General features: G+C 40.4%; 1 protein-coding gene across 7 annotated transcripts; it reads left to right on the top strand.

The window, feature by feature from the left end:
- Positions 1–261: 261 nt before the first annotated feature.
- Positions 262–12,729, top strand: LOC102768519 (chromosome unknown open reading frame, human C3orf14). Of its 7 annotated transcripts, none has more exons than XM_015558243.1 (6): positions 262–399; positions 888–997; positions 1,643–1,726; positions 3,366–3,489; positions 10,401–10,475; positions 12,330–12,729. In XM_015558243.1, the coding sequence occupies exons 3-6, from the start codon at positions 1,674–1,676 to the stop codon at positions 12,459–12,461; spliced, it is 384 nt and encodes a 127-aa protein (XP_015413729.1). In that variant the 5' UTR covers positions 262–399; positions 888–997; positions 1,643–1,673; the 3' UTR covers positions 12,462–12,729. The 7 variants fall into 7 exon arrangements, with proteins under 7 accessions (XP_015413729.1, XP_015413730.1, XP_015413735.1 ...); XM_015558244.1 differs by having other exon boundaries at positions 1,646–1,726; XM_015558246.1 differs by having other exon boundaries at positions 279–359.
- Positions 12,730–15,832: the final 3,103 nt, after the last annotated feature.

The following is a 15,832-nucleotide window of genomic DNA, read 5'->3' on the forward strand; positions in this document are numbered from 1 at the left end:
GACCGTCCGGACCGCTTCCTCACACCCACACTGTGACACTGCAGCTGCCAAGCGCCCGGCCGCGCCCTCGAAGCCCGTTGAACACTTCCGGATCCCGTTTCAAACGGCCTTGAAGCTGCGCCAGCGCCGAAAGCAGTTTCCCGGGGCCCTCCTCTCAGCCAGCGGCTCTGAGGGCGCAGGGCACTCCGAGTGGCGCCACCTCGCCGACCTCGCACTCCGAGGCGCCTTTTATCACGCCGTGATGACGTCACTGGGGACGGCTGCGTGGCCACGCCCAGGCCCGCCCTGAGACCCGGCGGTGCGCAGACGCTGTGCTTTTCCGGAAGAGGTCGGAGTGGGGTCCCGCCGCATCACGGCGGGTGGGTCGCTGGACTTGCCCGAGCGGCTGAGGCGGCGGAGGTGTCTGCAGGGCAGGGGACCTCCGCTCGGGGAAGAGCCGGTGCGGGGGGCCGTCCCCGAGCCTGTGGGTGTGTAGGCAGGACGTGGGGTGGTCGGAGGGCTGAGGTCTGCGAAACCGCGCGGATCTTCGGTTCAAAAGGCCGAATTCTTGTGCGGTTCCTCTGAAGTGCTGATGGCAGGCGGCACGGAAGAAAGGTGACCCTGGATCAACTTTCTGGGACGTCCTTGGCGCGGCACTGGGAACTGGGAGGGCAGCGAGGACGGGGCTGTAGGGATTTTAGGGGGAAATATCTGTAACCCCATCCTGGGGGAGGGGGGATGGGACAGGCAGGCGAAGCGTGTGCGAATGCCTGGCCCGCTCCCCTCCCTGCACTCAGTCTCTCCACAGCCCGGGGCACGTGGGCGATTAGCAGTCAGTGTGTCACTTCATAAAGTTTAGGAAAGCTGGAATTGCAGGAAGGAATGTTATGCCTGTCTTTCCCCCTTAGGGGTGGCCCCTCCACTTTTGCACCCAATCAGATGCCTTGCCTTCAGGATCCCAGCCTCTCAGAGCACGTGCTGGACCTGCGCCCGGACTGGCCCGGGCTCTTCAGCCAAGGTGAGCTAGCTCATGCGCCATGGAAATGGCCTTCCCAGACTCCCCAGGTGTGAGTCCCGAGCAGCCAGGGTGAGGTCGAGGGACCAGTGGTGCTTTTCCCACAGCTACACACAAAAAACACCTTCCTATTTGGAAAAGAGATGGTGGGACAGGGCAGTCTTCCAACAATGGGAGCTTTCAGTGGTTCTAATACTTGTGTGCCTCTCTCTCTCTCTCTCTCTCTCTCTCTCTCTCTCTCTCTCTCTGTGTGTGTGTGTGTGTGTGTGTGTGCATGAGGGATGCTGTTCCTGTGATGAATTTTACAGAGTAGATATTTTTCTTTCTGTTGATTCAATAAAATGTTTACTAGTCTTAGTACCAGCTGCGTGTTTGTTTTGAATTCTGTTTAAGGTTAAAATATGTGTGTGTGTGGGGGGGGGAGTTTACCTGATTCACAGTATTTTTAGATGCATCTGGTGTAAGAAAAACTGTGCATTGTAAGTAAAAATGTTTTTAGGTGCAATCTTTCATTTTATACATTATTACATCTCAAGTTTTATTTATTTTTTTCCTTCTGAGAGAACCAATGGGTTGAGGTACTAAAATATCAAATGTTGCAAAGCTGAGGACATGTGGTGGAAATAACTAAATGTTTTTATTATTTAGCAGAAAGCCCATAAGGCAGCTTTAACTAAAGATGACTTCCTTGTTCGCTCAAGAAATTCGCCTTTCTAAAAGACATGAAGAAATGTAAGTTTCTTTCAAGGCTAATCAATCTAAATGTATAAATTACACTATTTAGTGAAACACTGTGTGCACAGGAAGACTTGAAGATCTGAAAGTGTGTCATTTCAATTATCTGACACTTGAGAGATTTTGGTCTTAGGGAAGGCCATTGTCTCAAGAATAACAAAAACTAAAAGGTATAATTCTATTCTATATGTTTTTATTTTTATTACTAATAGTTAGATAACTTCACCCCTCCTCTCACCCTTTCTAGGCTACACACGAATAATTAATGGACTTCTCTAGGCCTCTTACCCTGGGCCCACTTCCTAGGGTATGTGCCCTGTGCAGCCACAGCCCTCACACTTGGCTTAGTTCCCTAATGTTGCACTCTTGAAATTCCGAGTATTTTTTAACGGGGGGTCTCACGTTCTCATTCTGCACTGGGCCCTGCAGTGATATAGTCAGTCTTGCACTTACATTTGGTATTAAGCCTTCTCCACCTCTGACTGCAGGTTCTCATGTTTTCCTTTCCTCTAATTAATTACCAGGCCCTCTTCCTTGGCCTTTTAACACATTGCGGACCAATAGTTTTATTGTTGGTTTTACCCAGTGGACAGAAAGGTTTCTATTGAACGGGTACAAAAAAACGTTTTACATAAATGTTAAAGGCACGCTTTAAAATTAAATACCCATTGCATTTTGAAGTTATTTATTACATGTTCTTACAAGCTAATATCTTTTTTAAGTATACTTTGTAAAACACTGTGTAATATGAAGCGAGAATTCTCGTGATCCGTCCACAATGTGTTAAGAAATTTTGCTTACGAAAATAACTGTTCAAATACCAAATTCTAGCTCTACCCTCAATCACAGCCCTATGAAGCAGTGTTTCTTGATAATCACCACATTTATTTGGGGAATGGTTAGACTATTATATATACCACTTACTTATTTTTTTATCACCTGACATCTTTACTTATGAATCATTTAAGAGGACCAAAAACTTGTAAACTGAGTATTGGACCAGTGAGAAACTTTTAAAGTATATTATGCATCACAGAGTAGTTTGATAATTCACTTACAACTTTTTACATCTTTCTTCAATTGCTGATTTACCTTGTGGGTATGCATACATACAGCCTCTCACTCATCTTTCTCTTGGCAAAAGAGCAAAAAATATTTTTATTGCTTCTTCAAACATATGGAAGTTTAGCACAATTCTAAATGTGTAACATGAGCTTCAGGGGTATTGAAGTGTTAAGCAGAAGGTTTTGTATAGCAAGTTATATCAATGTATGTGTGTGTGGAGGTGTGTATATAAGCATATACAAAGTATGTACAAAGGGATGTGTATTACAGTTTGCATTTTCACCAAAAATGAAAACATATTTTCACATTTTAATATAATTTCAGAAGACCAGAGAGGCTAAAAAAACAGAAGCATGTACTTATGGTATACCAGTATATGTTAATAAAAATAAGATTTAAGACTTAATGAACTACTAAGTTCTTCACTACCTCATTAATTGGCATAGAAATTGGCTTTCAAAATAGGTTGAACTCAAAGTGAAATACAATTAAGGAATGAATGTTTTGTATTGGTCAAGCAATAAAATGTCTCCGTCTAAAAGAACTTTATATAATCTCCATTTTTTTCTAGAGTATCACAAAGATTAAAGTTACTTCAGCAAATGGAGAGTGAATTTGAAGATCAAAACAAGGAAAAGGCATCTCAGATTCAAGCAGCTGAGGCTGCTTTTAAAAGGAACCTTCGCCTTTTAAAGGTACGTTTCCATGACTTGAGTATAGAGATTTTGTCCACCTTTGAAAAAGGTTTCAAGTGAAGTTCATAATTTTGATTTATATAATGTCTTTGTTGTGAGTAATAAATAGAATTAATGAAGCATCGTCTATTTTTAGACCCATGTTAGTTAGATAAATAACATACGGATTCTTATTTTTTAAATGAAAAAAAGTGAAGTTTGCTTAAGCTAAATGTTCTCAATCAACCAGAAAATCAATGACTACGGAAGTAATTTTACGGTCATCTTTTGTGCCATAAGTAATAAATACAAGATGTAGCTTTCCATCTTTTCTTTGTAGGGAGATCTTGAAATACTATAAAGTACCTATAATGTATTTAGATCCAACTCAAAACTATTTTAACATCATAAAAACAAGAACGATTTGATTTTGCCTTACTGGGGCCACAGTCAACACACAGATTCATATCTAACATAACAGATTTTCAAGATCCCTTTTGATGGTGATGGAGGGGGTGGTCAAAGTGTATAATTGCGCAGGGCCTCACCACTTGGCCAATGTGCCCACTTGGAGTAAAATCATATGTGTAACATTTTTGGCTGCTTGCTGTACTTTGCTTCCAGAATTGTATGGCTTCATCCATAATTAAAACCCTAAAAGTTTGCTTCCAGTCAAGCTTCCAAGAGATCCTATGACTAAAACATTTGGTGGTAAGGCTATATTATTTAAGTTATAAAGCAGTGTTTTCAGTTTTTATTGTTAAATATTTTCATCGATAGGCATGATATAGTTATCTTCTGTCCTCACTAGAGGATAAAGGAAGAGGAAAATTCAGTTATCTTCTCAGCTTCTGGCAGTTTGAGCCACAGTAATTTAAGTCACAGCCATAGTGCTACCAAAGCATTCTATATTGCCATATGTCTTACTTGCCCAATGGTTTTTGCAATATTTATTTTTAAATGGAAAAATATAGGATAATCTGGAATTTGCTGTGAAAAGTCAGAAAAACTAATTAAGAGGCTTGAAGGCTTGGTTGCCACTTACTTCCTGCAAGTGCAGGTAACGTTTGGTTCTCAGGCATCTTTTAATGAGCAAGTTATTTGATGAATATCCAGAAGGTCCTTACAATTGAGCTAGTTCTACTTAGAAAGTGGGGACCACAAAATAAATATAAATCAGAGTTCTTCACCTCAAGAAGCTAACAGGCTTAGTTGATGATATAAAGTTGTCACACATCAAATGAGACTTTATATGATCAAACGGTACGTTATGTGGACTACTCAGCACTCATATTCTAGGAGTTAAGTGTAAAAAATCTTGGAGAGCTCAAATCTTTTAATGGTCTCAGAGGAGGCTAAGCTGTAGCTGTGTGCAAACAGGCAGAAGGCGATGCATTCCGCTGGATGGCTGCAGGAGAGCCAAGAGCAGGAGAATGAGTGGCCCTAAGAGCATTCGTGGAGCCATGAGCTAACTAGCTTGGCAAGTCACAGGAAAAGGTTGGATATGTGAGTCCACATGAGTAAATTGAGACTTGATCTGTACAGATAATATCATAGTGAAAGTGTGTGAGCAAAAGAAAAATAAAGACTTATGTAGGAAACGTATGAGTGAGTATTGGAGGAGGATTCATTTGCTATTTAGATGTAACGTGATTTCAAGAACAGAGAGATTGGATCTAATAGGTATGAAATTAACTGTCATATCCAGAAGGAAAATAATGAACTGTTTCATAGCCATCAGAAACCAGTGTGATATGGTCTTTACCCCCGATTATCAAAGTAATATATTCGCATTGCAAAAATCTTGAAAGAGCAAAGAAGATGAAATAACTTCCTTATCCTGCCCATCTAGGAATTAATATATTTTTGTACATTTCCTAACAGTCTTTTAATAAACATTTATTGAGCACCTATTACGTCCCAGATACAGTCTGTTCCCTGTCTTTGTTTTACATATTTTGAATAACTGTGTACACAGTTTTTTTTATTTTTTCTCTCATATTTTTTTAACTTTGAAAATAATTTTAATGGCTTATAAAATTATTGTGAAAGTAAAATAAATAGGACTTGATTATAGAATGTTGAGTTGGAAGAGACTTTAAACAGCATATAGATTAGATTGTCATCTAAAGGTTTTTAATTGTTTTTCACCATATAACTTTTCCAAAGATGTAAAATAGATAAAAATGGACAGCTTTGGTCCAAAGCCCTACCCACTTAACTCTTTTTTGCCTGCCCTGCTGTGTCTCTAAGGAACTGTGAAAACCACTAATCTATTCTAATTCCTTTATGTAGAGATGAGGAACCATAATAGCTACTACTAATACCCTTTGTCAAGAACAGGTTGAGTTACATAACGATATGTACTTAGTGCAGAATGTGCATCAAAAATGGTTCCATTAAAACTTGGAAGCATTCCTATAAATATAGTAGTAACAAAATAAGGATAACCTATTTCACCATCCATTACTTGATCTTATTTAGATGTTCTGGCCAATAAAAATAAACACTAAAAGGGAGTGAGCTTTAACTTTTAGAAAGGCAGGCACAACACCAGCATTCTAAAATGGTGTGGTTATATACTAAGAAAAGCCAAAATTGTTTTACAACTAGTATGAGTTGAGCAAAATTAATAAAAGATAAACATATAAAGTCAACAGCAATCCTATAGATACAGTTGGAAAATATAAGAGATAACTTTCACATTAGCAATAAAATTATAAAATACTTGGGAATGCTCTTAACAAAGGGCATGATTTGTATAAAAACAATTACGTTTTAAAGAGAAAACTTAAGTGAAGATACAATACCTTAATCCTGATTGGGCTGTATTACTTTTCTAAGGTCAGTTGTCACAAAGTTATTTTTAAATTTTTAAAAAATATATTTTTATTGACTTCAGAGAAGAAGGGAGAGGGAGAGAGAGAAACATCAATGACCAGAGAGAATCACTGATCGGCTGCGTCCTGCATGCCCCACACTGGGGATCGAGCCTGCAACCCCAGCATATGCCCTTGACTGGAATCAAACCTGGGACCCTTCAGTCCACAGAACACCGCTCTATCCACTCAGCCAAACTAGCTAGGGCTATTTTTAAATGTAATAAAGTCCCAACAAAATGAATATGAAACTCAGTAAAATTTCTCTAAATGCATTTGCAAAAATTAGCCAGCTGACAGAGCCTTCCACAAACTGCTTGTCACTCAGGATGGCCAGTGACTTACAGGTCCACCTTGGCCCTCTTTCCTCCTCACATTTCTCATTTTCGCCAATTCAATGAAGAATAAGTGAATATGAATAAGGGAATACTTAAGTATTCCTTGTAACAATGACCCTGTATCTCCTGCTTTATTGTCTTATTTTTCCTATCCCAGAAATTGCACCTCCAGCAGCTTAAAAGATTAAACCCAGCCCAGCCCCAGCTGGGTTCACTATATATTTGTAAGGCGATATCTATTGCTGGGTGGGGAGGGAGGAGCGTCTGTGAGGAGGGGAAGACCTCAGTCCATGAGCTTCGTGTTTGAGCCTGACCTTTCCTGATCATGTCCGCTCATCTCTACTGGCTGCCCTGTCATGCACAAGGGAAGCTTGTATTTTAATTGTCATGAGAAGAATGTACTTCCATGTGCCTATCACCAGATTCAATGATTATCAAACACAGCCATCGTGCTCATCCATGCCCCTCACCTCCAATCCCAGCTCCTCAGATTATTTTGAAGCTAATCTTCAGCAACACATTGTTTCATCTGCCCAATTCATTACCTCTGTATTATTTCAGTGTTTATCAGTAAAAGGACTATTTTAAGCAAAGTCACAATATCATTTTCAATCTAAGAAGTTTACAGTAATTCTTTAAATATCCAGTGAGGATTCAGATTTCCCTGATTCACTTATGAACACATGTTTTTACATTTGTTTGAATCAGGATTCAGATAAAATCCACCATTAACACAACAGTGAGGTGACTGTGGGGTTGGGCGTGGGAGTGGGAGTGGAAGAGGGTATGGGGGATAAATGGTGATGGGAAAAAATTAAGCTAAAAAGTATAATCCTTTAAAAATGCAAATAAAAATCCAATTTTTAATTGATTGATTGCAGTCCTGAATCTCTAAAAGCCTTCCTGCCCTTTTAATTTCTTTGTTGAAGAAATTGGGTCATTTGTCCCATAGAGGTTTCCAGGGCCCAGGTATTGCCGATTACATTACTGAGGTATCACTGGGTATGTCTCTTTGACTCCCAGCATTCCTAGGAACTGATACGCCTAAGTTGTGCTTTGCAGCAGAATGAGAGCCACATATGTAATTTTAGATTTTCTGGTAAACACTTTCAATAAAATCACATGAAATAGATTAAGTAAAATGTTATTAAAATTAATTCCATCACATATAAAGCATCATTTCAAGCGTAATTGCTGATCCTTTCCTTCTGGCAGTGTGCAGTCAGACATTTGCCAGTCAGGCTAAGAAATTCATACTTCATCCTCTGGGTAGTGGGTATCAGTTATTTTCTTAATCTAGATAAGGATATATTTAAAGTCTTTTAGCAAAATTAATCCATTTCAGTATGGACTGAAGTAAAATGGGATGTAGTCTGGGCATAGTCCAAGAAAGCATTCAGGAAGGATTTGTTGAATGGTAAGTGTAATAAGCCCATCGCATTGGGAATGACTCGGAAAGACAGACACCCTGAAGCGCTGAACTTTCAATGGCAGAGAGTGAAAGAGCTGAAGATAAAGGGCAGCTGGGTGAACTGCATTCCCACTGTTACACATTCAGTACCTTCGGCAGTAAGATGATGAGTTTGGTTTATTAGACTGAGCAGTATGGGCCAGGGAGAAAAGGCACCCGTCCTTGTACATGAATGGCTGGAGCAGAAGAGGAGAGACCAAGTCAAAAGTGAAAAGAAGACAACAGATGTCACAAATCCTAAGAAAGCCCACACTTGGGCTAACAGAGAAAGGAGGCAGCTAAGAAGAAAGACACGGAGTCAGAGAGGTATGCAGGACGCCCACAAAGCGAATCCACCTCAGGAAGAAGTCCTCTGGAGGGGATGACCTGTGGACATGCTGCAGAGGGGACCGCCTGTCCCTAGCCCAGGCCTGCCTTCCAGGCCGCGCCTCCCTGTACGGAGCTGCTCTCCTGTGAGAGAGATTCAGTGGCCTTACTTTCTGATCTTTAAGAAAAGTGTTTATAATCCTGCCTACAGGTACCAGTGACACCTAGATCTACCACTAACAATAACTATACCACTGAGCAGTGGTTGCACACTGCGGGGTTGCAGGTTCAATACCCAGTCAAGGGCTCATACCTGGGTTGCAGGTCCAATCCCCAGTCCAGGTTGGGGTGTGTGCAGGAGGCAATCATGCTATGTGTGCCTCTCACACAGATGTTTCTCTCTCTCTCCCCGCTTCCACTCTCCCCTCACCCCTGTACAAACAACTTTATAGCTGTTCTTAGAATAATGGCATAATTAGGGTTGTGATTTTATCCTATTTGTCTTATAAAGGTAAAACATAATTTTCCCAGGTCTCCGTAAAATCTCACTGTAATCACAGAAGAGTTAGTGTTCTCTGTCTGCTGTAGCATTGGCATCAAATCTCCTCAGCATGTGCCTTAGCTGTAAACTTCTGGGACGGGATCAACATGCTAATAGATGGGCTTTTTCTCCCTAAATGTATGTTTTTCCCCTTCAAATCACCTTCCTCTAGACAGCAGGTGCATCAATGGCTGTGCAACTTTGGGGAGTCCCTTTAGGGAATTTCCTGTTTTTCCCTTTTACATTTCACACCCATCCCGTGCTCCCCGCCGCTGCCATCTGCTATCTCTTTTCTCCTGTTCAGCACTGGCTTCTTCACACCCCACGCCCACGCCCTCTCCATCTCCCTCCGTCTGTCCAACAGCCCTGTACTTAGATTGCTCCAATGCTTGTACCAGGATCAGAGAACTTTCCTTTTTTTCTAAGCTCAAAGGAGAGACAGAATTTACATGGCCTTCAGCCAAGGCCTCTGTGAACCTGACAAACATAAGCAAGCACCAGACACACAGGTGCTGATGGGAGCATTCATTTAAACAGAGCTCACAGGTTTCGGGAACAACTTGGAGGTGCTATGTTTCTGGGCATGAGATTCATACATGCACCAAGGTAAAGTCTTTCCCAGGGTATGGATTAAGTTTAATTACCCTGGTGTTGCTACAATCATAAGAGAAAATACATGCGTCTGCAAGTGAAGCTCCAAAAGAAAGCACAGGGCTCGAATGCCGCCAGCTGAATGATCTTCTGCCGGGCAGTCAGACCTGCCCCTGAGATCACCTTAGAAATCGAGTTCTAAAAATCTAGATAGTAAAGTGAACAGGTTCTTGTTGCCAAGGTACCTTACTGACCTTTAAATATGTGGAGTATTTGCATAAGTGTAAAATTTTACAAGAGTGGAATACTGAAAAAATGAATGTGTCATTAATATAAAATTTACATGATCCAGACAGAATCGATCTCTTTTAAGGTTAGTACAGTGTGGGGCTGGGTAACTGACTGTTTTTGTATCTGAATATTTGACTATTTTATCCATCTGGCTGTTTTTAATGATTTTAGAGCTAAGTTGGTGCTCTGAGCAGTTTTAGAGGAAGGTTTTGTTTTTTCTGTTTTTGTTTTTTGTTGTGGTGGGGTTTTTTTTACAGAAATTACTGACACTATTTAAAATGATAAGGCAGAACTTAGAAGTACCCCCCGCCCGCACCTTTTATTTTTTTAAAAAAAGCCCTGCATTCTGTATCTGAAATGGTCAGTTAAGCAATGAGCAGCTCTCCTACTTGAGTGCCTCCATCAGTTCAAACCATATCCGAGGAGAGCTGGGGTGAGAGGGTTGGGACAGCCCTGTAGCTACCGCAGGTGCGTGCTGTGTGAAGGCATGTTTTCAGTGCTGATGTCTGTTCCAGGATATAGAAGCCGCAGAAAAGTCTCTGCAGACCCGGAGTCACCCACTTCCACCACCTGAAGTGGTGTCTCTTGAGGTGAGAATCTTAAGAAACAAAGGTAGCGACTCTCTCATTGTAAATTAACGAGTGGTTATATGTGCGTATTTCCAAGATGTATTTATTCAGTTAAAATAAGATATGACTGATCATTATATGTCCACAGAACCATAGTTTGTACATAATAGGTAACTGATGAGATCTTAATGAAAAGAAAATTTTTTCAAGTGAAAATTTTATAAAGATCCTGTGTCTTTTCACCTAGTCAGTTAGAAACAACTATCCCGTTAAACCCTGGCAGACAATATGCACTAACGGGTCAGGCGCCAACGTGCCGAACCAAAGTGCCTTTCCTGTTGGCTGAAGTTACAAGGAGCATGCAGTCCAGCCCTTCACCAAACATGCAACCGATGCGATTTAAATGCATTTTATGCAGCGTAGTGTGGCTTTTGTCTGTTTTATTTTGCTCAGTTCAAGAACAGATTGGGAAGATGGTTGGCAAAAATAAACCATCTTTGGCATATGAATGTATTTTTGATGAAAGGGAATTTAACTACATATAGAATAGTTTGATTTGATATTTTTAATGACCTTTCTCAAATATAATTTTGCTTGCCTAACCAGGGATGAGAATCAACTCAAAGTTAAAGGCTGAGAACTTGCCCCTCAATTTTCTGTGTTCTGGAGTAATAAGAAAAGCCAGTGATCACAGAGAGAAAACACCCTGGTACAGACTGTGCCCTAGGCATGTCTTTTTCTTTGTTGAAGGCTCCAGCACCTAACTCAGGCCCACACAAAAGGGGTGCATCTAGCAGTGAATGGTGAGAAGCTCCCAACCGCAGGCAGGCCTCCTGGTATTCCTCTCAGCTGGTCTCCCCAGCAGGTGGACCTCTAGTTTAAGGTCGTCAGGCAGTTTCTCCGACCACGTGCACTCATGCAGGGTTATGGAGATCCCTCGCCACTTTCAACTCTCAGAACCCCTGGAGCTTTCTCATGCTCAGAGTGAGTCATTATGGGTTCTTAAGGCTGTCCAACCGGCTGACCTTCCCAAAGTGACATTGCTAGTGATGACCTAATACAAGATGCCCTCCTGTGACAAGGAGCGTGGGCAGTTCCTTTTCTTGACCTCCTTAGGACAGTCAGCCAAGAAACCATTAAAGCTCACACACAGAAGATGGTGATGTTGCAGGAGCTTCTAGAACTTGCAGACTGCTAGAGGCAGGCCAATCACACAGCCCCTCAACTTCCAACTTAGTTGAATTAAAAAATTGTTAAGTAATCTTGGTTTTTTTTTCATTATACAAAAAAAGGAAAGAAATTAAAATCTGTCATATCATGTGCTTTGTTAAAAGATACAGTGCATTTTTATGTTTTCCCCATGCAAATAAAGGGTCAATTCACCTGAATCCTATATGGTAACATACTAGTTATATTTCGGTTCCTGACTTCATCCCAGGTCAAATATTTTATGTTAATTTTAAAGCAATTCATGTTTAATCATTTTATTGTAATAATTTTAGGGTGGGTAATCACTTAGTATGGGATTTGTAACATTAAAGAACAGCATTTAACAACTGTAGCCATAAATGATAAATACTGGTAATAATCACAAAGTTGGCCACAAGAGGGCGTGCAAAATCACAATAAAGTTCTGAAATCTGTAATTCTGCCAGGCTCTGGTTTTACTGAGAAATTTGAAAATTAACACTAGTAAGTAGCCAGATTTTTTTTTCTAAAATTAACATAAAATATTCTGTAGAGGAAGTGCATTCTACATGTATGTGTGTACACGCACACACACATTTAAGTGAATAAACATTTAGACTATTATGAAGAGCCAAGTTCAATTGCTTGATATGTTTTTTTTTTTCTTTTGCATGTTTTTTCTCCTAGACTCTTTACTGGGCATCAGTGGAAGACTATATTCCCAAATGGGAACAGTTTCTTTTAGGAAGAGCACCATATCCTATTGGTGTTGAAAATCAAAATGAAGCAGAAAATACCATTCGGAACAAGGCACAGTGATAAGTTCTTCTCATACTAGCTTTAAAAACGTGTTTAGTAAAGCTGAATATTAAAGAATCTGCAGGCCGGAGGAACCGAGTATGTGTTTATGCCTCATCACCTCCTCAATGACAGTAAAGACATGAGAATCTACGGGCCAGTCTCAGATTGTCCCTTAGAGACCCACTACTATCTCAAGGTCATGAATTTGCTTTCGACCAAATCCATGCAAGCATTAGAAACTGATATTGGAAGGCAGACTGCTGATTAAATAAATTGCTAAATTAGTGCTGTGTGTTATTTTTTTTAAATCATTTAGTCATTCTCATCTAAACAGTGAGTACCAGTTGTTAGTTCTGACTTTACATTTTCTAGAATCCTTACTTTTCAGTTACTTTATTATGGGGTCAAGGCTCACTATTTTAGTTTCTTCTAACAAATGAAAAAGACCGTGGCACTTAGCTGCGTTAGTGTTGTAATATTTGTCAGAAAATAGATTCAGAGGATTTTGCTCCTGGGCGATAATCAAAGCTCTACAGGTTCTGCAGGACCAATGACTACAAAGCATTTGGTCAGCAGCCAGTTACCTCAGCTCGGACTCGGTTCGGGATAAGGACGCCTTCCTAGAGCTGGGGACGGCTATTGGGTTTTGACTTGCCAACCCTGTGAGTACAAACAGCTCCTCCCTTATCTACTCATCTTTAAACTTGCCCTTCCCTCTCCCTTCTATTTTCATTATTTCTGAAACAACTGTCAGAAAGCTTTGGGTCACAACCCTAACCAGCTCTGAGGTTCCTCAGTGCACTGCTGTTTGCACACAAAAATTATAACTTCTCTAACTATAGAAGCAGCTCCTGCTACTGAAGGGAAGCTATGCTACCTGCCGTACAACGAAAGACTGTATGGTTCCAACTGGTTTGTGTTTTTAAAGGAAGATAATAGGACAAACTAAACAAACGAGATTGAAACATCCATTGTGCCGACACGTTCCCGTACACTACCATGTTGGGAACATCCTGTTGAGTGGGTGCTGGTGTGGGTAACAGTAACGTTGTTTTCATAATATGCACTGGCGGGTTAGCATGCTCTGCAGCGTGAACAGCTGTAATTAGGGACTCACAGCACAGAGTGTCAGTCCGATGACAATTTCATCTATAGGGTCACAATACAAAATGTCACAAAGTATTAGAACTGCTAGATAACTATAGAGTATCAGCATAAAGCCTGAAAGCCTTTAAAAATGAAAGAGCCCTAACCAGGCTCAATGGATAGAGCATCAGCCTGTGGACTGAAGGGTCCCAGGTTCGATTCCAGTCAAGGGCATGTACTTTGGTTGCTGGCACATCCCCAACCAAAGTACATGGGGAGGCAACTGCTCGATGTTTCTCTCTCTCTAACCCATATATTTTTTTTTTTTTAAAAAAAAAAAGGAAGACAGAGAAAGGAAGGAAAAAGAAAACTTGGCATAGGGACCAGAAAAATGTTATACCTCCTCAAGAATGTTCTGCCACAAAAAGAAATAATTTTTCCCCTTGTTGCATTACAGTTTGGTTTCTAGCCATGCAGCTGACTTAGCAGGAGAATGCAGCGCTTTCTAGCAGCTCTGAGTTGGTAAACAGGCTTCGATGTAGGAGAAAGGAACATGAGGAAGTTTTTTTTAACATCCAGTCTTCCCCGGCATATGCACAGAAGAAGGTGAATGAGGCAAAGTGAAACTTATTTCTCTTTAGTCAAGTGAAAAAAAAAAAAGGCTAAACATTTGTTGAGACGGTAAAATATTGTGTCAAGCAAGTAGGCACATTCCAAAATTAAACAGTGGTTGATACGTTAACGTCCTCCAATATTTGAGCGTACACTTCCTTTGGGTTTTGTAAATTAAATCACCAGTAGGTTAGATTAAAATACAAAATGAATGGCAATTTAACTATCTCAAAAATGATTCAGGTTTTTCTTCCCTAAACTAACTTGCTAAATAGTTTTAAAGAGCGCATACATTTAATGTATTCTGGGTTAGGATTTAGGGCGGGAGGAAGGTATTTCTAGGTGTGAGCTGTGTCATCTTTCGCATTTTTAGTTAATACTCCACAAGTCCCAGAGATGACTTTGTTCCTGGCCCCACAGAGCGTGCTTCCCCATCCCCCCCATTGTAGGCTGTAACAGATTGCACCACATGGTGTGTTTATAAAAAAAATTCCCATAGGGACCCGGATACCCCACTAAAGGTCTTTATATTCCTCGGGACAAATTAGCTTTAAACAGGGATTTCCAAACATTGTTTTCTTAAGGAGGGGAGAAATGCCAAATCTAATGTATATTTTTGTACACAATTAGCAGGAATCAGACAAGAAAAAAGAAATGTCAACTACTCACACCTCCACCCCCTAATTTAGTCCCCTTTCCAAACCCTACATTGTACTTACTATTTATTCTTTATGAAAACTATGTAATTATTTTAGTAATGGGTTTGCAAAATAAAGGCCGTTTCCAGAATTTTCCATAGCCTTTCTTGGATTGCTGCTAATCTATAAATAGTCAAAGCTCATTTTCTGCTAAAATGCTTCGAGTATATGAAATTATTAAGCTATACAATGCTAAGGATCGGGGAAAAGCTGCAGTTTTTCTCCAGACTTTAAAAAGTAAATTTTACTAAGCACTAAGAAAAAAAGCCCTGTACTCTGGACAGCAGACATCTGGTCTCCCGATGCGTAGGGAGCAGCGTGAATGAAATACAAGGCAAACGGTTTTTCTCTGCATTGTGCACGAGGTGTTCTAACTTTGTCAACTTAAGACTTAGATGAGGATACTAATCTTACACTTTCTTTACACTTTTGTCATTCTCCCTTTCCATCAAACAAAAAAATAAGGTGGATATGTTATTAAATCAAAAGTAAACTTATTTGGAGGTCATTTTGTCACTTCTGAGATCACTGGAGACAGGCCTGGGGCGGGGGGGTGAGGATGGGGTATGTGAAAAACCAGAGTTGGCAATCACCCGTTTTAGAAAAGAGGAAGATGTTAAGCTTTAAACCACCACACCATCAGATGAGTTTTAATTGTACAAAATGTGATGCTCAAGACCATGAATTTAGTTTATCCACAAAATATATCCTTCTATTTTCCTTCCTTACTCTATTAATGTCTTTTTACTCTAAGCCAATTCACATCCTTTTATTTTTTGAAGTCTTATTTGAAGCAAAGTTTTAAATCTCCCGAAAGAGTTTCTTCCCCCTTTTTAAGAATTGCCCAAATATAATAGCTACATGGTTGTAACACTCTTCATTTCAATAGTCTGCTTTGACCTCTCCACTTTAATTAGGTTGCCGACCAAAGTCTCCTCTTCAGAGAAGGCAATCCCCACGTGGTGAGTTCAGACCAAAAAAAAAAAAAAATGG

This window comes from Myotis davidii, unplaced genomic scaffold, assembly GCF_000327345.1.
Source record: "Myotis davidii unplaced genomic scaffold, ASM32734v1 scaffold189, whole genome shotgun sequence".
Classification (NCBI taxonomy): domain Eukaryota; kingdom Metazoa; phylum Chordata; class Mammalia; order Chiroptera; family Vespertilionidae; genus Myotis; species Myotis davidii.

What these genes read in the sequence shown, in the direction of transcription:
- LOC102768519 (XM_015558243.1), top strand. Translation starts at nt 1,674, where the DNA reads ATGACTTCCTTGTTCGCTCAAGAAATTCGCCTTTCTAAAAGACATGAA. An exon ending in TCTAAAAGACATGAAGAAAT is followed by an intron (nt 1,727 to 3,365) that starts GTAAGTTTCTTT and finishes ATTTTTTTCTAG; the next exon opens with AGTATCACAAAGATTAAAGT. An exon ending in CTGAAGTGGTGTCTCTTGAG is followed by an intron (nt 10,476 to 12,329) that starts GTGAGAATCTTA and finishes TTTTTCTCCTAG; the next exon opens with ACTCTTTACTGGGCATCAGT.